We start from the raw sequence: 27,261 nt of genomic DNA on the forward strand, positions 1-27,261 counted from the left end.
AGCTGCCGAATTGACCAACACTCGCATCGCATTCATGAAACCAATTTTCATCCAATTAATTTTGTATTCGCGGCGGTCGGAATAACTGACCCCATTTAAAAGCAAATCTACCTCTCACACCGAATTTTTAAAACCAAATTGTTTTGTTGAACAACTAACCCGATTGATTTAAACTTTGAATTTTCCATGATTATTTCACTTGCTATACCTATACGGGTGGTGAGATAGCGTCACAATGTTCTCCGTGAGGAAGCCATTAGATTGTTTTTTTTTTATCCCTGGTGTGTTGATCTGTTAACACACGAGCAATATTGCTTCTGATAAAATCACGTCCATTCATTTAATTAAATTTTCGTCTCCAAAAAGAGAGAAAAAATTATATTAGATATAAATAAAATATTTAAGCATGTATTTCTAACTTAAAACATTATCCTGAGCCTATCAGAACCATGATGTGTCCGGTTCCATCAAATGGGGACTAATATGACGGAAGTTATAATGAGAGCATGTATGTATTATAGTCAATAATCCTCCTAATAGCCAGCTGGTGTATCTTTATTTCGAAAGCAGCATCAACCGCAAGCTTCCTTCTCATCGTTAAAATTTCAATCGCAACGGCTTGAAACATCAATGAGAATCTATCTTTTTTTTAGTTATCTCTATGTTAGTAATTGAATTATAAGTCCACAACTCTGTTGTGATTCATGGACGAAAGCTCCTCAGCACCAGCTGCAGGCGGCGGCCAGTTGAAGTGCTGACGCTGTTAACGATACCTGCAGTCTAGCGTAGGTCTCTCTTGTGAGTGGTTGTGCGTCATACGTCCTTCTCTGCGGCCTGACTTGAAGCTCGGTGAAGCTCTAGGGCATTGCACCCCTTTGATGAAAGTGAACGATGAAATGACTAGATAGTGTATTTGACCATAAGCTTTTATACTAGCGATCCTTTTTCTTCAACTTTAACATTAAAAATTTTTAATTAGATATGAAATCCAGTGATTTTCTGACGAAAGATAAAATAATTTATAAAACAATGTCATTTGTTAGGAATACCTTACACGGCGGCTTGAGTTCTACAAGACCACAACTTCGACTCAGTACATTTTGCGTCTTACAAGTATTGCTCTTAGCTACATTTTGTGCGACTGTCTCGAGTGCCGGTAGAAATGATGCTGCTGTGTCAGAAGAAAGACTACCGTACTCTGCGCGCCACAGTAGGGTATTGGATCAGAATGGCATGCATCCTTTTCCACTCACCAACTACGATCTAACCAACGCTCAGTCCAGTGCCAGAGCCAAGACCCTGCAACGTCTCATGAACCAGCGACAGCGATCCCTTCTGCTGGAAAATGGACAAGCAGTTTCGTCTCCAACTCGCTTCATGTACTCCTCTGACAACGAACAATTCTCGCAACGTAGTGGCAGAACAACGAAGGACGAGGTTCCTGTCATGAGTGAAGGAATATACGAAGACGATGACACAGGGAGATCGTTTGCCCTGGGCAGCATGATCGAGCAGCTCAGCTCTGCCCTCCACAGATCCCTCGTCAGGAGCCGCGCGTCCTCGGCAAAGTCAGAGGGTCGGCAGCAAGCGGCGTCGCCCAAGCAGCTCAGCAGAAATCAAAACCAGGTGAGTTTGCAATCAAAATCTCGCATTCTCTGCACTTAAATCTTGGGTCCGGAAAATAATATTTCCCGAGAGTTTCTTTTCTGTCAGATTCTGACTCTTTATTGAACAAATCTCATCTTCTTCTTGATGTTTTTCTCTTATTTCTGTTCTACAGCTATACAAAATTCCAGGCGTAATTTTATTTTCCTCAGAAAAGAGCAACTAACGCAATAACTTCCATTTACAATTACATTTACAACATAAATTAAACTTTGTTCAAATTTTTTTCAATAAGGTCAGAACCTTTGCCTAAATTATGTTTATTTTACTACTTGATTTAATAGGCAGCTCAATTTCGTTATTGTTTCAGTCTCTGATATATTCTCTGAATATCAAGATAAAGACGAAATTTTATTTTCCTAAGCAAGAATATAATTAATTCATCTGTGATAGGGTCTGAAAGGCAGTGAAGATCTCTTTCACATAATTTGGTGATAAGTCGTCGAGCACTCAACAATCTTCTGTTTACTTAGCCTGCAATGAATCGCTATTGCTCCTTGTGATGTTATATAGTGAATTTTTTATATCAACAACAATATCACGGAGCCACCCTAGGCTAAGACTCCGTTGGAGCAGGAGTGGTTTCTTTTGCGGGATTCATGCTAAGCGTAGCCATAGCAACTTTCATATGCACCTCTTCAAATCTCCCGCTCACAAACGCTATTAAATAAAAGGCAAACTTCAAAACACGCATTATTATATGAATGTAGGTGACTTTCAGATCGGATTCTAAAGTAACCATGCTAATCCATGGAGGAAAAGAAGTCAGCTGAGTTATGTATGCATGCGTATAGATTCTAAATTGATTCCAAATATTCGTCGATCTTGAGGCGCAGATCTTATAAATTCTCTAACGCCACTCGGAATTTTCATCGCTAGCTTCTACTGTATAAGACTCCGTTGGAGCAGAAGTGGTTTCTTTTGCGGAATTCATGCTAAGCGTAGCCATAGCAACTCTGTCAGATTCTGACTCTTTACTGATCAAATCTCATCTTCATCTGGATGTTTTTCTCTCATTTCTGTTTTACAGCTATAAAAAATTCCAGGCGTAAATAATATATTTACACGGTAGCATTGTTCTACCGTGTGTCCATTCTTGTTTTTTTTTTTTTTTTGCCGAATAATTATTAATTCAGCGTTGATAATTTTAAAATAATGGTTCCTCTTTGGTCTTTAGCTTAAACATTTTCATTTAAATTCATATTCAAATTTGTATCATGCAAAAGTATTGAATTTTCTCAATTCGATGTTGTTTTTTCAACGTACATTTCCTCTAAGTGGATCCGTACGATCGACTTGTGCCCCATGTTCATGATAAATCATAATATTGAATGGCATCAACTTTTCTTCAAAGAATTTTCATCTCCGTTCTCGGGATACGAGAAGAGAGGGGCTGGCATGGCCTGCATAAGCAGCGTTGCGTCCAGGCTTTCACTCGCAGCCATGAGAGCCGCACTCCGGCTCTCCTTTACTCGCTCGTCCTCCTTCACATGAGCCAATGTATTGAATGAAGGAAATCTTACGTGTATCTCAATAGTGGTCTACAAAAAGCTAATTTTTAGCTGTATTATCATTCATAGTGGTTAAAGATTCGATTTGTATTTAACAAAATTTAAATTTATGGAACTTTTGATAGCTACACATGATACACTAAATTAGTTAATTAAGGGGAATACGATATTCCCAGACTATGCAGAGTTCTTGGTAAACAACTAAATGCTGTTACCGGCATTAGTAGCGCCACATGCAGTTACCATTTATAAATGAGATTCGTGCATCGGGCACTAGAAATTATAGAAATAAACTAACTCGACCGTTTGTGATTTTCTTTCACCAGAAAGTGATGAAGAGCCTACCGTGAACAATATCAAGGGTTAAATTTTACCCATAAGTAACACGATCATTAAAAGACGCGTTGCAAAATTTCCTGTCGCACCTTTAATCTCAAAGTTTCTAAAGATTTGTAAAGCGAATTTACGATCAGAACACTTTTGAAGCTCGATATTAGTGCGACCAATAATAGTCGTCGCGTTATTCTTCACAAACTTGCTGGGAGAAAAAAATACGTTTATTTTCCAGTTCACAAACTGCCATAATCATCTCATTCCTTGGTAAATGATAGTGGACGTCGAAAATAATGTCAATGGACGCATAAAGATATGAGCAATTCGCTCCAGCGCCGTCAGTGGACCCGTTTGTTTCTTGACTTTCTCCATAAGAACAAAAGCAGAGGCCGCTGTGTTGCTCCGTGCTGTGCGACCCCTAGGAAATCTTGCCACGGACTTCATCGATGTCGACCAGTAGGAAAGTTTGTAGCTTGAATATTGCGAAGAATGCATAATATTCAGCCTTGATCGGTAATAAGTCTCATAACTTCAATATTGGTATTGCGGTGACTAACCTTCCTTCGTTTTTTTTCCTGTTCCCTTTCCTGTTAACTAACCAAACCTTTACCTAAGACTTTTGGATGCCACTTAAACCAAAGAATGTTAAATTTCCCTGCGGTAAAATTAGATATCGGCGTTTTAACTTGTCGCTGGAAAAAATATATTATGAATGGACATTGTGACTGCAGGCAAATTACTGTAATCATCGAAGAGAAATCAGGACCAGATCACCGGCAGCCAAATCAAGATCAGAGTAAAAGATGGGTCATGCGTGATATGAGTTTCCGGACCCATGGAGACACCCTCTATTCATCGTACTCACTTTACTCGCGTTTACATAGAACTGTAATCACGCGGCGCTGGAAAGACATTAAACACTCGTCATTTAAAGGTAAATTGTACGCAGCATGACTGCAATTATTTCAATAATTCAGTCTTACTTTCTCAGAGATTCGTCATTTAGCCGTGAACTACAAGGGCCGCCAGAGCGGTCCTGCATGTGAAACGTGGAGAATGTGGAATTTCGTAGGAAATTTTTAGCGCTTATGATGCACGAAGGTGTTATGTTATAGCAGTTTACCACGTGGCCGATCATGATGTACGATGGTGTTGATACAGTTCATCACGTGTTCGCGTATGATGCACGATGGTGTTGATACAGTTCATCACGTTATTCGCTAATAATGCACGATGGTGTTGATACAGTTCAACACGTGTCTGCTCATGATTCACGACGTTATTGATACAGTTCATCATAATCAGCATCGTCGGCCAGTCAATCGGCGAACTCCTTAAGAACCCTGGTTCTCGTTTCCAGAATTCAAATTTGTTATCGAGATTTCTAACGGCGAGTCCTCAAGTCAGCAAATCTGCAGGATTAGAGCCGGACATGATAAATTTGTAAACACATTCCAGGTTATGTTCTTTCTTCAAGGTTTACTGAAATTGTCGAATATCTTTATTCCTATTATTAGCAAGAACTTGTTGGTCATCACTTCTTTGTTTACTATCCAAGAAATAGCAATTTGAGAATGTGTAGCAAAATATACGCGAAAAATGCGCGTTCTGTCCGAGGCAACAATTATGTTCATTAAACATTTGCAGGCAAGAAATACTGCAAGTAATTCCAAAGTGGGGAGCATTTTGCTCTGAAAGGCGCAACGTTAGTTTTGCTAAACAACAAGTTAGAAGCTTTATTATCGTCCCTTCCACGGACAGTGAAGATATTTAACTTTGACGCATCTGTAAAAATAAACAGGTTTACGTCATCGGCTGAGTCGAGAGCTTGGCGGTCAAAGCTTATTTTGAAACTTGGTTTAAATCCTGTCTCGGCCGAACCTAGGTCTTGTTTGGTTCCTCTTTTAATTCATCGTCCCATCCAAGCTTTATCATCCAAATTACCCTCATTAAATTCTTTCTCCTCACAGTGATGGGATTGACTAGACCAAACGAATCGAAACACTTGGCAAGACTCGACAGAACCTGACGTTTGGTGCAAACATCGCCAGGAATCTCTTCGCTCTCTACATAGACAAACAAACGTCAGAATCCAGCGAATAGCGGTAGCCCATAATCCTTTCTGTAGGTTTACCGTGATCGACGCAACACCGTCCTCTGCGAAGGCAACATTCAACTCCTGACAATTCGATGCCCACGAACGTAAATCAAAATCTGCACCAAACATTCGCGAATAAGCTGTGCTATACAAGTAGTGCAACATTCGAGGATCATTGCAGGTCATAAATAAATTGTCCACGTAAAGTGCATTGAGGAGAAAATGGTAGCAGTGGTCTGAAGAATAGTTACGGTATGGTGCTTTATATAACATAATCCAATATAATAGGGGTAGCAACGTACCCGATAACAATCGTGGTGTGATGATAAACAACCAAGCGACCTTCCTTCTCCCACAAAATACAGAACCTGCTACGATCTTTTTCGGTGGCCAACTTTATCTGCAAGAAGGCCCTACGGATATCTGACAGAACCAAATATTTGTCACACCTTAAACCAATTAGGAGATTCAATATATTTTCATCAATTTGACTCCCGGGAGGACGGCTTCGTTCAACGAGGGTTCTTTACCAATCTTCGCACTGCAATTCAACACTGGTCTCACTTGCGTGGTGCACGTTGGATCGGATTTGACGACCTCACGATGCGGGATATAGATTCGATGCTCCCTTTCACGAGGCTGCAAAGTCACCTCCTCCAAAATACCGTCCTGCAATTGCTGCTGCAATTTTCAATCTCGACAACACACGACTAAGGACCGCCCGAGCAACACAAAAATTATTTTGAACTATATCGACCTTTTCATTCCAAAGTAGTTTAACATGATATCTGCCATCTGTCAACTCTTTGCCGGCAGCAAATGCGTCTACTTTAGCCCGGTCAGAGTCAGTAACGGTATTGTCTTCTGTCAATCAAAAAGATTCTAAACTGAACATTTCTTCGACATTTCCTTCAACCTGAGTTTCAGGAATCACGCCAAGGATATGGTCTTGATACCGGGGAACAGGCAGCAAAACAAAATCAACACACGATTGAAACTCATTATTTGCTCTGTTTGGGTCACCATACATGAATTTGGCTTGGTTCCTGTCCAAAAATTGCTCCATATTGCCGAAAGGAATTATCAAGTCTCCATACCTGAAAGCGGACCCTTTCAAGCAAGGCACGACACCAAATGAGTGGAAACACTGAATAACATCAACTCCCATGCAAGATACCATCGAGCACAACGACATCCGAATACATCACTGAAGAACTGTCAACAAGCTTGAATGAATTCGGCACATTCTTAACTGCAAGACCGAGAGAATGAATCTCAAAAGACATCACAAAAATTTCGTCGCGTATTCGCTCATGATGCACGATGGTGTTGATACAGTTCACCAAGAGCTCCCTCATGACGAACGAACTTGTTGATACAGGACTTACTTCGTTTAAATATCATGGTGAATATTAATAAAGATATTATTTGATTATTTGAATAAGGGGAAATTGATGCCTCGAAAGATCTCTCGCATTGTCGCATATAATCCATAATTCCACTTTTCTCTTAAAATGGATCATATGTGATATATGTTATGTTCTCTAAAACGGAATATAGGATTACATAAATTCTCATCTCTTCTCTTGAAGCTTCCTCATCTTTTAATTAATTTTTTAATTATTTCTGGCACATTATCTCCTGTTAATTTTTCATCTTCAATGTTCAATTGTTTTTTTTTTGCATATCTAAGGGTTTCTATCCACACGTAATCTTAGCTGCCTATAACCATTCAGTATCTCATCAATACTTGATAACATTGATATTTTAGAGCTATGTCGAGTCTATATAGGGACACACTTATCAAGTTGACTTTCCATGACTGGTTGACAGGAAAACTAGCTCCGTATACCAGGTTTTCTGAGCGCGTCAAGGCCTCGTGATAAGCATCAGACGTCCCATATCGCAGCTCGAATTAGAAAGTCTCTTCTCTACGCACGAATTACTGAGAGTTGGAGAATCACGCAATCGTACGTATAGTGTGCTCTACTTACACCTGCTGTGCGTGCGACGAATGTGCGGCAAGCCACATACCGAAACCTTAACAACAGTTTAGCTAAATGATAATAAAAACAACTATGTTTATATTTCGAACATAAATAATCAAGTTGCTTATGAGTTTAAATGAAATGAAATCCGAGGAAAAAGGTTAGCGTGCAAATTAGAAGATTGGAGGAAGATTTATTGTTGCCGTTCGAACTATGAAAAAGACCTCGTAATTGTTTCGAGCCTATCCAACAAAATTTAACTAAAACTGTTTATATAGACTTATAGAGCGTCCTTGTTCTCATGCAGATTCTCTATGGTATGGAAACTATGGTCATGAAATCACGAGAAATCCGAGCTTATATCATCAGACGGAAATAGATAAAAATTTATTTTTTTACCTATTTAGAATATTTCGTTGACCAGCGACATTTGCATAGTGAGTGAAAAGTGATAACTAAACTTGAGTTATTTTTAAGCTGTAAATATATAGACGCAATGAAAATAACACATGCTTGTAGTGCATGGCGCCAAATGAGCTAATAGAGATTTCCTGTTACGCCTGGGGCTCATAAATCGAGTAATATTTTTTATTTTTTTTTTTTAAATTTGCAGTCACGCGGTCAGGTTTGTAGGGAAAATGCTCACGTCAACAGAACATAACTTCCGTTCTTGCCGTTATCTTCGTCCGTCGTTGCAGCCGTTACAACAACGGTCGAATTGAGGAATTTTGAATTGTGTTTCCGACACAGCACAACTTCCTGTTTATCGTGTTGCGTGTCATTCACGTTCTTCTAACGGGAGGCTTTGCACAGCAGCGCTGTACTGGTAGTGCACAGCAGCGCTGTACCGGTAGTGCACAGCAGCGCTGTACCGGTAGTGCACAGCAGCGCTGTACCGGTAGTGCACAGCATTGCACAGTCAGTGCATTATTCATCATTCATTTGCTTCATTAAGTCTATACTTGATGGAATAAAGCTCAAAGTGGGCATATATTATCTACTATATTAAAGTTGCATATTCAACAACAATGTATTATTCATTTTCTATTCAAAATGTAAGTATTCTTATCAAGTTAATTCAAATCAATAAATATTAATGAAATGATATATTGATGGCTTTGACTGTTTTAAAATTTCAAAGTTGTGCAGAAAATATAATTAAAAATGCTACGAAAAATTGGCTTGCATATTATTTATTAGAATTGTAGAATAAAAAACAAAATATTAGATTCCTTTTCAAAGTATTAGTGACAGGTGGAAGTAAAATTAAATAGATGAAGCCACTTCACAATAACTGATTAGGTATAATAATAACTACATGCGTTACTGGTCACTCGAGTTTAAGTGCCTTATTTGATTGCGTCCCCATTTTGAAATTTTGTGCATCTGCGTTAGAAATTACGTTCCTCGCTAGTTCGCGGCCTCCCGACAGTTGAATCAATCCTGTTACACTGAACTGCGGAGCGCCGCATCAGTTGGAACGATCAAGCGGACGACCAATTATTAAACAACGTGGCTGCGTTCACGCGCCTGCAGACAAGAAATATCGCTGAGTCAGTCAACTAATTGGATTGACTTATATCCATCAACTGAGCGATACTTAACAATGAGGGGCTGCAGTTAGAGAGTTAATTTGCTGGTTGATTTAGTAGGCGGATATTGCCTAGCTTTCATTGCTGTGGTAGACGGTCTGTTCTGTGACACTACCTGAATCTGTACTGTACAATTTTTGCTTCAGCTTATCTTGATCGTATGCTGGGTTTTGTTGAAAATAATTCCGATTTTATGTTTAATTTTTCCTTTGCTTATGTAAATTATCATACTCATTCAAACAAATAGATCATTCCGAACAATAATAAATATATATAGGTAATACCCGCTCAAACTATCAAATTCAAATGCACAAAGCATCACCTAATTCCTTATTTGAATTTTCTGTCAAGATTTAAATTGAATTAACGACAACATCCGGCCGCTGCTTTTATCTAGTCAGATTGAGTTTCGAAACCAGCACCGACTCGCCAGGTTCGGAGGACCTCGCCTTCTTTCGCAAGTTCCTCCGAAGCGACGGTCGGAGACAAGTGATCTTCCCGTCTGACTTTTGAAGCGCCTGCTCCAGTTCCGCGGAGACGCAAATAAAAGCCGGAAAAGATCCTCCAGCTTATCAGTCGGAGCTGCTGAGGCGACACAAGCGACCTCCCCACCGAGAGACGGCGCATCTCCAGCAATAGGCGCAAGAAGACCCGAGTCGGATGAGCGATCAAGAGGCGTGTAAAAAGCGTCCAGCGCTCCACGAATATTCGTGCGTTAATTGTTGCGGCTCGTTCAAGCTGATGCCTCAAGTGTGGCTACTAAAAATCAATTTTTGAGCAAAAGTATCACTAATGAACGAAATACAAGTTTCTCAATATGGAAATGTTGATTTTTATGCTTTTTTCATCGACCTAGGTGTAATGATGCATCCCGTACATCTACTGGTAAATCGATAGGCGTATGAAAATTTTACGTTTTCGATTGAGTGGGAGATATGCTTCTAATACTATGCCATGGTTAGAACATTAATGGTCAATTATAGCTAGTATTTATTGGATGATGTTGGCCACGTAATAAGGTACTTAATTTGAGCTTAAATCTAAGATCTTTCGTGGCCAATTTAGATATGGAGGTGGTTTGCGACGATTTCAGTTGAAAAAATATACTTCAAGTTGTGTGGCATTCGAATGTAAAATAGTCTGGTAGTTTAATTTAATTAGGACGGTATTTGGCATAAATAACCCTGAGAAACTGACTCTTAATAAACTAATAAACGAGTCTTATTATCGAAGATTTGACTGAGTTTTGGTCTTTTTTGATAGCAGAAAGGTTAAAGGAATTTGTTCCTCTCATGATATACTGAATATTAAAATGTAACAAATTCTTTATTTTGCGGCACTTGTGTCTCTGCTTTCTTCCTAACATTTTTCAAGAAAATTAGGATTTGCTTCGAGTTCGGCCGTAAAACGATCCTATTAATTGGTGCAGGAAATAATTTCACGGGTAATTACACTCAGCCACGACTGAGAAGTCCACCTTAGTACGAAGCCTTCACTCATCCATGGCTGAGAAGTCCACCTTAGTACGAAGCCTTCACTCATCCATGGCTGAGAAGTCCACCTTAGTACGAAGCCTTCACTCATCCATGGCTGAGGAGTCCACCTTAGTACGAAGCCTTCACTCATCCATGGCTGAGAAGTCCACCTCAGTCCGAAGCCTTCACTCATCCACGACTGAGAAGTCCGCCTTGAGACGAAGCATTCGTTTGCCTAAATATTATATTTAAATATTAGCAATGAGGTTTGTTATTGACTGGCGTAAGTTGTAGTAAAGCGTGTTGATGAACATTAAAATTTAGGTAGAAATATAACTAACAAATTATTCTCCGACTGGAATTTCATGTCACGAAATTTGTTATTTGATTTCCAGCTAAATATTTGATGCAGGTCCATAATTTCATCAGTAATAAATTTCTTTCCTTTTTATTTGGAAGCAAAATCTACTAGATTTTAATTGATAAATTCCCATATCTTGTACGAGCCAAGCAGTGATTTCCAAACTACTTGTAACCGATAAAGACTTTGAGGTCCTCTGCATTCGTAATGTAGACCCCAAATTCTGTGTGTTAGCTGCTAATGTGTGATATTGCTGGCAGTTTTTCAACTCGTAGTGCTGAAAATTAGCGCGTAGAATGACTTAACTATTTGAATTCAGTGGTGGGTCGTTGGAACAGGTGGTTGGCTTGAGGCGGCATTTGCAAATCTGCCAAATTTTCTTGCGTTACCCGGCAAACATTTTTTATGGAAAATAACGGACTGATTTTAATAGAATCTTTCATGTACCCTAAATTATTCGCGTATCATCTGTAAGGCTACAGTTTGGGAACCACTGCATTAAATTAGAGGCTATGCATAGATGAAAACATTTTCTCCGGGTTCAGTACCTATGTGACGATCACGTCATTCTTTCCGATTTAGGCACAAACAAATTATTCCCTCAAAAATTCGTCATTCCATTGATGTTCGACTCTATTCGGTCCATAAGTACTTTAACAGCGGTATATACAAGCTGCCTCAGAACTCTTATGATTTTCTAATAATTCAACAGTACTTAAATTCCTATTAATTAACCGGTGATCTATTCGTGGTTTGTTACGTTTCACCTTGTTAAATTTACATTGATATACTTTAACTGAAAAAACTGTGAAAGAAGAAGAAATTATTTATGCAATAGACTTGGATAAGTGCAGTCCATCTGCGCCGCGATTTTAATCACAGCTAAGGACTCGAAGAAATTACTCGTATTAAGTCACTTGCATTCAGCTTTTACTTCAAATACTAATCGGAAGCCACGCATACAAATGCTGCAACTATACACGCTGCAAATACTGCAGTTGGAAGCCAACGTGAGCATCATTTAAAATGTCTTTGCGAGTTAGGAGGTATATGGTTGCGGCTGAGTTAGGAGGTTATGGTTGCGACTGTCAGAGTTTTGAGGCCATTTGGCTTTCACCCTGCCAGAGGCGTGGTGGTTGCCGCTGCTGACATGCACTCACCCGATGTCTTCCTCACCGAGAACAAGACGAGTCTGTGAGTCACGACGAGTAGTAATTTCTGCCTTGTATTATCACCCATATCGTGTTACTGTGCATGCAATTCTCTGATGAATATTGTTTACTTCAGCGTGGCATTGTATAAAACAATGTTACTGAAAGAAATTGCAACAAAATTATTATTTCTCCTAGATGATTTAAAATCAGTAACAACTTTATTTATCTATTCGTTAATATCAAGAAAAAACAGAAGCTTTTTCATTTGGAAAGCGTCTAAATGAGCTGCCTTATATGGTAATGAATTTGTTTTGTTCTGAGGAACAACTTATCATCCATGCTTATGGCGTGGACCTCCCCATAATTTTTGCACACATCCGCCCCTGCTCGTGGGTGGCGATGGCGATCGTCGCCGGGGCGGAAAAAGGAAAAAGCCCGCGCTCTACGGACTTTGTTTTTCAGCGGCTGCGCGGCGCTTCCTTTGCTGTAGCGACGCGCGTCTAAAAACCGAGGCGCAGTTGCCGACATCTGTGGCGGTCAGCGTACATGCGTGGCTGCAGTTATTGCTGCTATGAGGGCGACGTGTTGCGTATATTGCTGCAGTTACTGCAGCCTTAGCCAACTTCGCGATTACTGTTACACTTTAGTGCGACATGCTACTGATGGCTGCCTACATTCATGTCTGATTGCTTGATGCATTTATTGCTGCCTCAGCACTGTAGGAATCGCAATCATCCTCAGAATTTGTGGCATTTGGACCATTTAGCATAGAGAAGTTTTACTAAAGCTAATATAACTTCGCCGATCAACAGCATAAAACGAGTTTATCGGCAACAAAAATTTTTGACAAAAACATGCTCTATTTTTTTACATTATCCTGACGAAGACGTCATATTTATAGTCATGATTCTGAATTCATGCGTATGAATGCAATTTGCACAATACCGTAGATGTGCTAATTAAGTATTGGTGATGACGCATAAGTAGGATGCATTTTGCAATCGACCCAGTAAAAGTGTACAACCAAACGCGCCCGTGTCAAACTGCGAATTTCGCACTGTGTGATAAATACCTTCTCGGCGTTAGCGCGGATAAAGTCGTTTTGGTCTTTAAAATAAGTTACGGTAGTTTATGAATGCATGTATTTTATGCATCATATTGTTGGAACAACATTCAAATCCACATGCAGCGAGAAGTCCGGATAATATTGTTTACTTCAGCGTGGCATTGTATAAAACAATGTTACTGAAAGAAATTGCAACAAAATTATTATTTCTCCTAGATGATTTAAAATCAGTAACAACTTTATTTATCTATTCGTTAATATCAAGAAAAAACAGAAGCTTTTTCATTTGGAAAGCGTCTAAATGAGCTGCCTTATATGGTAATGAATTTGTTTTGTTCTGAGGAACAACTTATCATCCATGCTTATGGCGTGGACCTCCCCATAATTTTTGCACACATCCGCCCCCGCTCGTGGGTGGCGATGGCGATCGTCGCCGGGGCGGAAAAAGGAAAAAGCCCGCGCTCTACGGACTTTGTTTTTCAGCGGCTGCGCGGCGTTTCCTTTGCTGTAGCGACGCGCGTCTAAAAACCGAGGCGCAGTTGCCGACATCTGTGGCGGTCAGCGTACATGCGTGGCTGCAGTTATTGCTGCTATGAGGGCGACGTGTTGCGTATATTGCTGCAGTTACTGCAGCCTTAGCCAACTTCGCGATTACTGTTACACTTTAGTGCGACATGCTACTGATGGCTGCCTACATTCATGTCTGATTGCTTGATGCATTTATTGCTGCCTCAGCACTGTAGGAATCGCAATCATCCTCAGAATTTGTGGCATTTGGACCATTTAGCATAGAGAAGTTTTACTAAAGCTAATATAACTTCGCCGATCAACAGCATAAAACGAGTTTATCGGCAACAAAAATTTTTGACAAAAACATGCTCTATTTTTTTACATTATCCTGACGAAGACGTCATATTTATAGTCATGATTCTGAATTCATGCGTATGAATGCAATTTGCACACTACCGTAGACGTGCTAATTAAGTATTGGTGATGACGCATAAGTAGGATGCATTTTGCAATCGACCCAGTACAACCAAACGCGCCCATGTCAAACTGCGAATTTCGCACTGTGTGATAAATACCTTCTCGGCGTTAGCGCGGATAAAGTCGTGTTGATCTTTAAAATAAGTTAAGGTAGTTTATGAATGCATGTATTTTATGCATCATATTGTTGGAACAACATTCAAATCCACATGCAGCGAGAAGTCCGGATTGGTGGCGTTTGTATTGTCGTGTCACGGACACGAGTCTGTATCCGGACACGAGTCTGTGTCCGGACACGAGTCTGTGTCCGGACACGAGTCTGTGTCCGGAACATGAAGTGTAGCTGTAGCACTAATGAGGCTCGCTACTCGGCGAGCAGGTTCTCGGGTGTAGCGCGGGCCTTAATAAAGTTAAGGTGACGCATTTGAACTTAAGTGCAAGCATCATTAATTATCATGCAGTGTAGGTATTGAATTGTTGGTCGAGGCGATGTTTCTGAACAAACCCTCATCTCAATGAAGAACAGTACTGTTATAAATATTGACATTTTGCTATCGAAAATGCTCCACGACTGATAATTTCTGTCAATATAATTTCTTGATACAGCGAGATGAAATATTATAAATATTATTTTAAAATTAAACTGTAAGCAGCAAGAAAAAAAGTACTTAAATCTGATCCTAGAAGTTTTCGTTGTGATGATATGTGTTGAGTTATAAAAATAAATAAAAAATAGTCATTCAGATGCGAATTTGCTTCCTGGCTTCATGAGCACATCAATCGAAGTAACATAGCGGCAACTGGCAGTCATTAGTAACGGGCTTGAAGAAATTCATGAAGATTTAGCAGGTGTTGTTCTCACGAGAAATCGTTCACTGGTGCAATCAACACGTCTGCCTCCCCCGCTCCATCGATCTCATCGATGCTCGTTAGCAGAGCAGCTGGTCAGCAGTACGTGCGATCCAGCCTACTGAGAACTACACTGCAGGCGTGTAGCTCTCTAGGTCAGCACATTTATTTATCTGCGCTCCAGTTACTTTGCGAAAAAAATAAGGTGCTGCTTTGCCACCTCGCTCTGTAATAAATATCAATCAACCAGTCACTATGTTGCTTTACTTAACTGTTGATTGTGCGTCTGTCGGAGCTGCTTGTATATATAATCGTAAGATTAATATCATCTTAACGGGTGATGAATTCCTGATTGTTCGGTGGTCGTATACTGCATTGTACAAACTATGAATGTACGTTTTTTCCTAGGATTACAATCAATAGAATATATGTTTTTTAGTTCATACAACTAATATTATTGGCATCGTGATTTGGAATTTCCAGCGGAACGAAGTCTTATTCATTTCGTCAGATTGTCTGAATTTCTGGAATCGTTTCTATCTTTAACTAGTTTTCGACAAACTTGGACTATTGTTGATTTTTGGCATCGTCAACTGTACGTGTAATTTAAACGGTCTTTAGTTGTCAAGCTTAATCAGTAAAAGTTGAGCGAAATATTGCTATTACCAAGCAAACTTCTCCGTTAGTTCCAATAGCTCCAAAACACTTCAATATTTACCAGAAATCAATCGTAAAAGATGCACATTGAGTTGACCGGGTGGAATTTCTAAACGAGTCAGTCACAAAATTAGATCATTTCTGCTATTCAAAAATTATAATGGGAAAAACTGTGGACCGTGCCGTGGCTTCCCATGTAGTTTGTCCTGTTGATAGTCACCGTAACTCATATAAGTTTTCTGTCTAGACAAATTTTCCCTTCACGTTTAAGAGCGACAACGTCATTTAAATCCGCGCAATGCTGCGACAAGCTTAATTGCCGTCACAGCATCGCTTGGTTGGAGCCTAGGAATTTGCAAGCGATGTTACCATCACTCAGATTGTGTTAAGTCGTTGGTGCTTATGAGTGAGAAGATGAAAAATGGGCAATAATATAAGGAAAATAAGTGTTATTTTGATTTGGATTGATTTCAGAGAACAGTAATCGGATAATCTGTGGCCTTTTACAATAACAAAAAACTGCGGTAGAAATACAAAAAGTGAAGCCAGTTATTCAGCTATTAGATTTCATGCCACGCTGCTGAGTTACTTTCAAATAAATACACAAGGCGCAACGTTCGAAGAAGTCAACATATACGAGCCAAGTTGTGCGTACAGTGACTGCTGGCGTCAGAGGTTGTGACCTGCAGTGCTTGTTACGCTTTCTGTGCCTCTGTGCGCAGCGTTAAACTCGCTGACTAGAAAGCATGCGAGACTTGATCACTCGCAGGCCAAGGACTCATAATGAATGAGAATTCGAAAATCATTTTGGAATTGAAACAGATTATGGACATTTTCATAGACAAGAGAACCGTTGATGGTGCATTATATCATGTTATTGTAATAAAAGTCTGTAGGAGATCGAGGCAGGATAATCACCTCTTAATTTAGTCAACGAGCGCTTGTAAATACTTCAATAGCGCATGACTCTCAGTGATCGGTATAAAGTAAACCTCGGAAGATTGTCTTGTTTGTTTCCATTTGACTGATTCCATCAAAATAATCAAAATGCTATGAAATTATTTACCCAAAACCAAAGTTATGCAGCGCATTTACTAAATTTGTCAAAATGTTCTATTAAACCTCACGTAAGATACCTATTATTATACCGGCTGTATTTATGTATGAATATATCGCTGCCCGACCAGAGCCTTCAATTGGGCACGGCTTGTTCAACAAATAGAGCGCTGTTTCAGTTATGCTGCGCAGTCCGCGCCGTACTGCCGCATGCCGGAAGGAAGTGTTTGAATTCATGAAATACAATTAATTTCCAGTGCGGGAGAAACTTGAGAAAGTCGCGCTGGCTGTTGGTGCTCCTATTCACCCAGCCAGATGAATGCGCTCTTGCACGAGCTGCCGTGCACCTCCGCGGCCACAAGGTGCTGTTCTTTTCCACGAGTTGCTCTTCCTTTCGCTTGAAACTCTCCTTCTACACTTTGTTTCTACGATCTGCTTTCTTTCTTGCAAGGTGAAACTTCTTCTGTACCAGCACCTCAGCAAGTATTAATTGATGTGTCCTGAATTGAATCTATTCAAAGACTGCTTACACTTGAAAATTATTCTTCTATAGAACAAATATCTGTCCACATTTAATCAATCAATTAATGCTCAAATTGGCTTTTCTGCTGAAGTACAATCAACTTTCTCCAACTGTCTTCATAAATCTCTACATGCACGGCATTACCGGGTCAGTGGCCTCCAACATTCATTTATTAAATCAAAGTCTGCATTGAAAAGTTCCAGTTAATTAAGGGCTCCATTCATTTGAATATTTCCTAGTATTATTCGTTGCACGAACTTTCACTCAGAATATGAGTGTCCAAACTACGGATCTAATTGTGTATATATGCAGATAACGATTTCGGGCTTTCTCTCGACTACGCCTATTAACTAACTAGCGGCCCATCAAGCCAAACATGAGCAATTACGCATGCAGTTGCAGTCTGCGCATGCCTAACCAAATTGACCGCAAACACTGGGCGCTGGAAAGCGGGCACGGAGCACCTTGGCACACGGCTGAAAGCAGGCCTCTAAGTTCCTTTTTTACAAATTCTTTATAAAATTTTCCGGACGTCCTTCTCAAAATTTTAAGAATTCCACATATGTAAGCTCTTCGGCTTGAAATAGACGGAATGACTACTTGAGTTACCTCAACCTCCTAAAAGTCTCAATAACGGATCTTCACTTAAAATCATTAAGCGTTATTACAGCAAACGTTATATTGAGCAAAGAAAACGGGACTCGATCCAAAATCGAAATCCGGCTGCTACACCGACGAGTATAGCGATGCTTCATTGATGGTGCTAAACTGCCGCCGGCACCGAACCATCGATCCTCTCAGCGCTTAAACTCGATGTTCTCTGATGTTTATCAAGTAATGTTATTATATTCACTGATTTGACTAATGAAATATTCCGTGCAGCCTTCATTCAGTTAAACAATGAATCCATCGTCGGATGTTTAAGTTCAAAGATCCGTAATTTATAGAAACGGCAGCTGCAGTAATTACTTTTAGAAAATCCATTGGTGTCACTTAAATTAAAAAATAAAAATATTTTATTCACCTTCGTATTGAACTGCAATCAATTTTCCGCGTGCAAAAGCCGCATCGAGAAAGCGATTAAGGCAAACCAAAAAAAAGAGGGCGCGGCGTCGAATCTTGTCAATTGATTTAATGTGACCCACTGATCCTCGCACTCTGTGAACGACGTCTCGAAAACCAGGGCTAAAACTTGACTTCTTTGAAGAAGCGATTCAGCGGTCGTGGCCACCTCCTCTACTTCACGAAGCGCAGACCATCAATCGATCGTTTTTTAATCGTGTCAGAATCTGAGTTGGCGTTAAATAAATATTCATGAATGTGTGCTAGTCCGGTAGTTCGTGAAATCGTGGTGTCCGACGATCACGAATAGAATTTTATTAAATTCTAGTTTCAGCCGCATAGTCATTTAAACCACCTGGCCATGCACCCTGAACTTTTGAAACTTTCAGAAGATATCTTTACAGAATTGCAGCATGTAACGAAGCCACTTTCTGCCCGAAATAACTTATTCGCAAAAACTGATTCAGGCATCAATGAAGGAGCAAGTGAAACATGCGTTCAAATTTCAGTCCATAATTTTTTTTATCCAAATCTTCCATTTCATGTCTGGCAGGACAGCAACGCTTGAAGTGAAAGCGTTGTCTAGCAAAACCGGTACCCGTAGCTCAAGTTCCTGGTAACAATCAAGTGACTTATTGCCTGGTGTTGTACTGTAACTTTGACGATGAAAAAAAGGTATTTCTATACCATGTCATTCAATTTAATGCTTCACTGACTCATAACAGCCAAGTTATGAGCAAACTGCCTGTATTACCTCCTCTTGGAGAGCTCATCTGGGCTCCCAAGAATCATGAGTAAAAATGTCGCTAGCGCACACATGACAAAGATGATAGTAAATATGAGCCGTCATATGCGCACGTACATGGTGCAGATGATAGAATGTTAGCTGTCGTATATGTGCACGTACATGGTGCAGATGATAGAATGTTAGCTGTCGTATATGTGCACGTACATGGTGCAGATGATAGAATGTTAGCTGTCGTATATGTGCACGTACGTGGTGCAGATGATAGAATGTTAGCAGTTACTTGGGCACAAAAGCGACGCAGTTCATGGCGCTTTCAGCGAAGACCCTAAGAGAGCTTTGCATGTACTTATAATCTTTATTTCAATTGCCTAACCATCGTCATTTCTCACTAAAAGCACCATTCCAATTAAAGTTTCTTATAGTTAATCAAATGTATAGTTTTTTCAGTTTCAACAATTGGTAAAGGTGTAACATATTCAACGGAGAAATAAGTTTCGTGATAACGAGTCTTCAGGTTATGGTTCTGATTGTAATTTAATCGTGTCCGCTTGAAGACAAACGTTCAATATTGTGAAGATCTTTTAAAATTGTTGATATTCTCATGTACGAAATTATGAATTACAGGTACATTTACTGACCTGCGAAACCATTATTGAGTCTTGAATCATATGTCATAAATGGACCAACGAGGACTTACACGTAGTTATGATCAAAACAAATACACAGGTCGCTATTGTAAACAATGGCCAAAATTAAACGGAAACTGAATCCTCAACATTAGTGAAGCAAATGCACCTGTAGTTACATGAATAAAGCTTTGATCGCAATTATCATGTTGTGCCGTAGGAGTGGCAGAAGTGTTGTGCAAGCAGAACTTTCTTAGCACCGTAAACGGTAACGTTAAATAGCGCGCTCGTTAGTACACAGTGCGCAGTGTGCGCGCACAATACCTCATCTCGTGCGTAACTGTGCATCAAACAGAGGGCGATTCGTCCGTTACTGCTGGCCGTGTTACTACTTTAATAAGGTCACGATAAGCACGCAGACTGATGATCATCGGTAGTCATGGAATGTAGAACTATTGAGATTATACTGAATGTATGACTTTAATATATACTATCTTGCATCTATCGACTTGCATCTTTTCACAATAAGATCACGATAAACGCGCAGACTGATGATCATCGATAGTCAATGTATGTAGAACTATTGAGATTATACTGAATGTATGACTTTAATATATACTATCCAATATCAAATTGCTGCCAATGAAATACCACCGAATGTTCCAATCACGAGTAGAGCTGTTGCTCGAATTGTCGGAAAATTGTTATCATATATCTGTATATTCCCTTAGCTAAACTGAGTTACTAAAAATTGTTTCAAGACTGCTTGAAATGCGCGAGATAGGTTTTATTTGTATGAGCCATTAAAGGTGCTCCAGAGAGAGCTGTTGCAAACGACCGTTCCATGAGAGCAAACCACTGAGCTTTTCTTTTTGCGAAAAGATGATCATATATTACTGCAATCACAATAACAAACATTCCAAACTTTTGCGTTATTAAACTCACTAAATAATCTAACAAATTTCGCTGAAATAAACTCACACTAAAATTGCATGCGAAGAAATCTACCGTTAGAAGAAAGATACGACGGTAGAGCCTGATCAGCAAGAAATGAAATTTATCTCGCCAATTGACCAGCGTCGTCATATATAAGCCATTGATTATAATATTCATATTCGAGAATACAATTATTATAGTCTCCATTGATTTAATTAAAATAGAAATATACTTCTGATAATCTACTGATTCAAGATTGCAGCCGCTATTAGTAGAAGAAATTTTCATATAGCATTCCTGAGAACATCTGCCGTGCCGAGTTAGTTCCGACTTTCTTCTCGGCATGCCTCGCGGGTCGCTACTTCTCGCCCAAGAGGAGGAAGACCGAAGACTTTCGCTGGACCCTTCGAGCGCCCAAGCGCCGACATCTGTTAATGATATCAGCAAGTTGATGACACACTTTCCTGGCTGGACTCGGGGCAATTTCCACCTAACAGTCCGAAGTGCGAGCAGATCTAAAAAAATCCAATTCAAACTGAAAAAAAAAAAACTTCATAAAACCTGAGGAGATGTTTATTATCATCCAGATACATCCGTGGCTAATCATTATCATTTTGATATAAAAAATAAATCTATTTCTGAATCCCCTAATGACAATTTAGAAAACTTTTAAAGTGGTAGAAATAAGTATTTATTCTATAGTTTTCATCCCATCCGTGGCGTTTCTCTAGACTTCCACAGAACAATGAAACCAAGCACACACACACTTAGCAGTCTCGCATGCTTGCCGAATGACTTGCATCTTTCACACTAGTGTATACAAGACCCTGTTAATTATTGCTTAGGAAAGTTTACATTGTTTAGAAACTTTTGCACAAACATACAAGTCATTTTCGCAACCCATTTCCTAAGAGGGAAGCACATTGAAATGCTGCCTATCTTTGATCGTACGCATCTTTGTAATTATATAAGAAATATAGATTTTGATAGAAGTTTGCCCAATATCTTCCTCGCCAGCCCTACAAGCCTTACAATTGAATTGCTACCAAAATGGCAGTCGCCCCTCTTGTGATGCAGCGCGTCCGTCATGTGTTCATTTCTTATGCGCCTAATTTATTTAAGCTACGCCATACAATATTGAAGGCTTAAATAACATGAACAAATTTTCAAATCTACGTAGAACAATTTGTCGTTCTGATTTCGAAAACTACATTTGTTTACTTTGAAAAATCCAGAAGATTTCCTTGAATTTAAATACAAATTTATGTACAAAAACACCGCTTTCTATATTATAATGTTCGCCAGGCCTCATCCCCTTAGCTGTCACATAATATCGCTGCATACGCTCAAAATATATTACCCATTTTCTCGGTAGTCGTTAGGCGCCTTCATGCAGCTATAACGCTCTGCTGACACACTGGGCTCGCAGCAGTCATTAGGCCGAGCCGTCGGCTATCCAACCTGTAGGCTGCAGATCAGATATCTTCCGTTCCCGTGCGTAAAGCAGATGACGTCGGCGTGTCAACGAAGCGGAACTTCGGCCGTTACGACGCCACCGGGCGCTCAGTTTGCGTAGGCGCGTACGCAAGCAGCTGATGCATCGTCATTATAATTTGCCGCTGCACCAAGCAACCCAGTAGCAAATGCTATTCCGTTTTTTGCACGATAAAACTGTTAAACTGTTTTAACTTCCTGGATTGTTGTCATAAAAAGAATAAATCAATTCAAAGAAATTTTGAAAACTTTTTATATCACTCCTCGTTAAAAACAGTTTGTTTTCCTGATACTCGAGGCGACTGTAATCGGCAGTAGGAGCGCTGATGTAAAGTGTCTTCACGATCCATGGCAAAAAGAACAGCACTCGTAGGAAGATCTTGTTCTCGTAGTCACGATAACATACGCATCCATTTAAAAGTGATTACGGATCCATTTAAAAGTGATATGTTATAGCAGTAAGGTAAATCAGGAAGAACATAGGACCTTTCTATAAAAACAGGAAAGATTCTTCGGCCCTCGGAATGTATGAGTTCACTTCGTCTCAACTAAATAAAAAATTTACTTTCGTATACGATCACGAGCCATTCTAAGCGAAATCTTACCAGACAACACGCGGCTAGATTATTGTTATAATTTCTACATTGCAACTTTGATTCAGTGACGTTGGTATGTTTTAACTTTTCATTACACTTTTTATATCATCGATTTTTTCCAAGTTAAATGATTAATTACATGCATCTCTATCTTTTTTACATTAAAAAAAAACATATTAACCAGCAGCAGCCTTTTCTAATATTGCATTGTTTTTATTGCGTTCTTAATGGAATTTNAGTTTGTGTACTTACATACATTAAAATACGATTTTTCAAGTGTACGAATATTTATTTCCCCCCACTGTAAGTGGATATGTTTTTATTTGCTCGATATTGAACAGATAGCGACCGAGGGCACGGGGGGTGGCAACGACTACTACGCGCACGACAGGCAGAAGGCGAGCTCGCTGCCGGAGTGCGCCACGCAGCAGGTACGGCCATGACCAACTGCCATCACGCTCACTGATATTTCAATGACTAGGCTATATGCTTATGTGTTTGTGTTTTAATAATTATTATACGGCCATGACTGAACTGCCATCACGCTCAGCGATACTTCGCGGACTAGGCTATATGCTTATGTATTTGGTCTTTTAATAATTATTGTTTTTGTGTTTTCTATCAAGAAGCCTGTACTTTGCATCAAGGTGCACGTCTTATTTAATTTGGAGGTTGAAATACGTTGAGGTGCTTTGAATAACGTTACATTATATAAGCTAAGACTTTAGTTAAGAGTGAGTAGGAGAAATAGAATGGATGGATATAAGCTAGATACTACGGCGAAATTTTTACTGAACTTCTTCGATTGTCTCTATATGAAATTAAAAATCGAAGTACGTGCTTATAATTTGCCATCATAGATTGATGAGGTGTATTACTGATAGTACTCATGCCAGAACGCTCGGTTGCAGCTTGCTAATTCATTACAATGCAATTAGGCCAAAGCTCAGCAAATGAACTGTCATCAAACCAAGCTAAATATTTATATCACTTGTAATAAATATCCTGAAACCACTCTATAATTTCATTTCCCTGTGGCGTGTTGGTCAGGTTTGTAACGCGGTGTACGTGCGTCTGAACATGACCCAGCCACTGTGCTCCTGTCCTGTTCTGACCGCCCCCTGCAGCGCCTCCCTCGCGCCCACCGACAAGCACACCATCGAGCTCAAGATGGGCGCGCGCGACTCTAAGGTGACCGATGTGTCTCATGCAGGATTTCTGTATGTCGGACCTCAAATTTAATGTATGCAAAAAATTATCAATTTTCGGTTTACAAGTCGAATCTTCCTTAATTGAACAAAACAAATTTTCAAAACTTTCTATATTTCATTTAATTAACTTGAATTTTAGATCGATATCAAATAACTCTTCATAAAGTATATATTATTATTAGCAATAACTATTATTATGACTTGTAATAAACGACAATTTTATTGTTTTTTTTTTAATTTTGCGGTTTCATGCAACTGCTTGTCTGTAATGACTTCATGCCCAAGCTTTCGCCGCAGTCAAGTTGGTAAAGTAGTTTGCCAATAATAGAAAAAATACCACTAAGAACGAAAACTTTGATCAGTGTGAAATCCCAATAAATATGTATAGGGAAAATCCAAATACAACATGTATGTGAAATCCCAATAATGGATACGCGCTTGAGTTGCACCTGTATATTTAAAAGACATCAACAACCTAACTAAGACCAAAACAAAAAGCTTTCGCAGATTTATATTATATAATTCATGGAAGCATGAATTAATGTATAGGGCAAGAAATCAACTATGAACATTGATTCTTCAGTTCGGAGTACTGGGAAAATATTTCAAGTATGAAAAATTAAAAATAGATTAAATTAATTAAACAGCGCTTTCATTAACCAGTGCAAAATTGTGCCTTACAAGATCACTCAATATAACATGACATTAATATTAATATGGGATTAATATGACTTATGAGATACGCGGACCGCAGGCCGTGACGCTGATCAAGACGTGCGAGCCTGTGTGGAGCGTGCGGGACTGCCGGGCGCCGCGGGACTGGTCCATCCTGGCGCTGCAGAACTCCAGGACGGGCAAGGCGCACTACCTCGTCATCTGCAAGTGCCCTGACGGCTCCCAGCTCGGTACGTCACCGGCCTCGCTTGTAACCAACGGAGGACTTAAGGCCATTTCATTGATTCAATATTTTTAATTCTGGCAATGCATTTTTGCTATTAAAAGTTAATTTTAATCGAACTATTTTGTGAGGTAGAAATTATTCCTATGTTTATAAACGCTCGATTGCGAGCTCGGTTTACAAAACGAAGCCCAATAACCTGCTAACCTGAAGAAATGTCTAAGCCCTGCCTTCCAAAGCAGCATATGCTCTATAAACTTTACGAGCTAATAGGGTCAGGTTTCCAGAATTGATTCATTCCATTTTGCAGACGGGCCGCTGAACCACGACCAGCCCGCGTACGCCCAGGTCCCGGGCATCCGCGTGTACGGAATGATGTGCGTGTCCACCTCCCTTCGTGCAGGTCGCTACGTCAGAGGTAAGGGACCACTGCAGTCACATTTATAGGGACCACTGTAAAGACCCCACATTTATAATGTTCCTACAGGCTGAATTAGAACTTTATTACTGCTTCTAAAGGTTGCATTTTTCCTTTTCAAGATTCCAATGATATATTGATGACAAGCGCGACTAAAGCTAATTGTAAGAAGTTTGATTATTTTCATTTATTGTCTGAAATCAATTACATGAGAAGCAGGCAGAGTTATTCTTCATAGTTAACGCTAAAGTATGCTTAATTTCCTTGACTAATAAAAATACTATCGACTCAATTTTAGTTGTGATGGAGCCTTGGTTATTTATTTCTACACTGATTGCATACTTGATACTTGACTTATTTCCTTCGAAAATCACAAAATCCATTTTAATGGTATTTTTTGTGAACAAGAAATTCAGCGATTCAATTATCTGAAGAACAAATAAAGTATGAATTTTCATGGCGAAATTTCTGTTCCGTTTGGCCAGATTCTCCGGACTTCCCTTGGCCTCGAGCTCAGGCAGCTCTAAGCGACCAGTCGGTGCTGGATGATCTCCTTAGCTAGAACACGTCTCGAACACGTCTAGAACACGTCTAGAACATGTCTAGAACGCGTCTAGAACACGTCTAGAACATGTCTAGAACGCGTCTAGAACACGTATAGAACACGTCTAGAACGCGTCTAGAACACGTCTAGAATGCGTCTAGAACACGTCTAGAACACGTCTAGAACACGTTTAAAACTCGTCTAGAACTCGTCAGCTGCGATCATCGTACGTCCTCGGTCGCTGTCTGAAAAATGTGATGGGAGCTTGTCGAATTCGTTTTCTATTAATGTCCTTTAAGATTTATTGAGACGAATCGGTATCGTTATTTGAGGAGATAAATGGCGTGTACGTCTAAAAATTTTCATTTTAACCAAATATGATAAAACTAAAATAATATAACTAACCTGATTATTTCAATCGAACTAAACTTTCAACCTTAATAGAACCTAATTAGCATTCAATAAATTCTAAGGTTCTTGTGGCCATTTCATTGGGCGATGACGATTAATTTCCTCAGTAGCATAGCATGCAGGTGCATCCAAGTTGCGGGTCAAAACTAAACTATGCTAGTTGATTTAATGGAAGTTATTGATTGATAAATTAACGAAGAGTCACGCGTACAGCGGTTTCATCTGACACGTTGACCTATTTATATGATCTAATAGAACATTTTGTGGTTAAAGTGTCCTGTGCATTGTATTAATTTATGTATTTGTCTAGATTAATTTTGTTGGACGATTGTCGTCACTATTATAAACTGCCTTGCTTTTACGCGTTAAAATGTTACATGGATAGACGAGGGCATCATAATGAATAAAAAGAGCTTTGTTCATATACAACTTGTAGCTACTGCTACCGACGGATTACGTCAGTTTCGAATCCATTATTAATTCTTTACGTTTGGAGAAAATATTTTTTGTATTGAACGCAATTATTCGAATATAATATCCAATTTTGGCTTTCTTCGTGGCACTTTTGAATGCTCTTATTTCCAACTCTCATTCCGTAGAGACACTTTTCACTGCCCCCGTTCATGTATATCACTTGTCAGTAAAATTATATAAACCTATGATGTTATTTTCTTCCAGAGTCTATTATATTACTCTGTAAATATTACAATATCACCAGATGTCTTTTATTTAAATTTCTGTTGTAATAAGGTGGAATTTTTACTCACAATAAAACATTTATAGTGATAACTTTGTATTTATTTGGTATCCTATAAACCGACATCATCAAACAACAGAGATACTTCAAGCCAATTATAGTTTGCGTATTGTTAAAATAAATAGAAATTACAGTATTGCCAAATATATATGTATGAGACACTCAATATCAACAAATTCAGTTGCAATCACATATCTTTTTCTGCTAGTAATTTCAAAGAGGCCATTTTCTCCGATGTTACACAT

At 39.4% G+C, this 27,261-nt stretch overlaps 1 protein-coding gene across 1 annotated transcript; it reads left to right on the forward strand.

The window, feature by feature from the left end:
* Positions 1–768: 768 nt before the first annotated feature.
* LOC108683361 lies at positions 769–27,040 on the forward strand. The gene is made up of 6 exons (XM_018172674.1): positions 769–1,626; positions 23,119–23,208; positions 23,828–23,968; positions 24,743–24,893; positions 25,197–25,304; positions 25,790–27,040. Exons 1-6 carry the CDS (start codon positions 982–984, stop codon positions 25,864–25,866), a joined length of 1,212 nt encoding a protein of 403 aa, XP_018028163.1. The 5' UTR covers positions 769–981; the 3' UTR covers positions 25,867–27,040.
* The last annotated feature ends 221 nt before the right edge of the window (positions 27,041–27,261 follow it).

Source organism: Hyalella azteca, unplaced genomic scaffold (genome assembly GCF_000764305.2).
Source record: "Hyalella azteca isolate HAZT.00-mixed unplaced genomic scaffold, Hazt_2.0.2 contig3170, whole genome shotgun sequence".
In the NCBI taxonomy this organism is placed as follows: Eukaryota; Metazoa; Arthropoda; class Malacostraca; order Amphipoda; family Hyalellidae; genus Hyalella; species Hyalella azteca.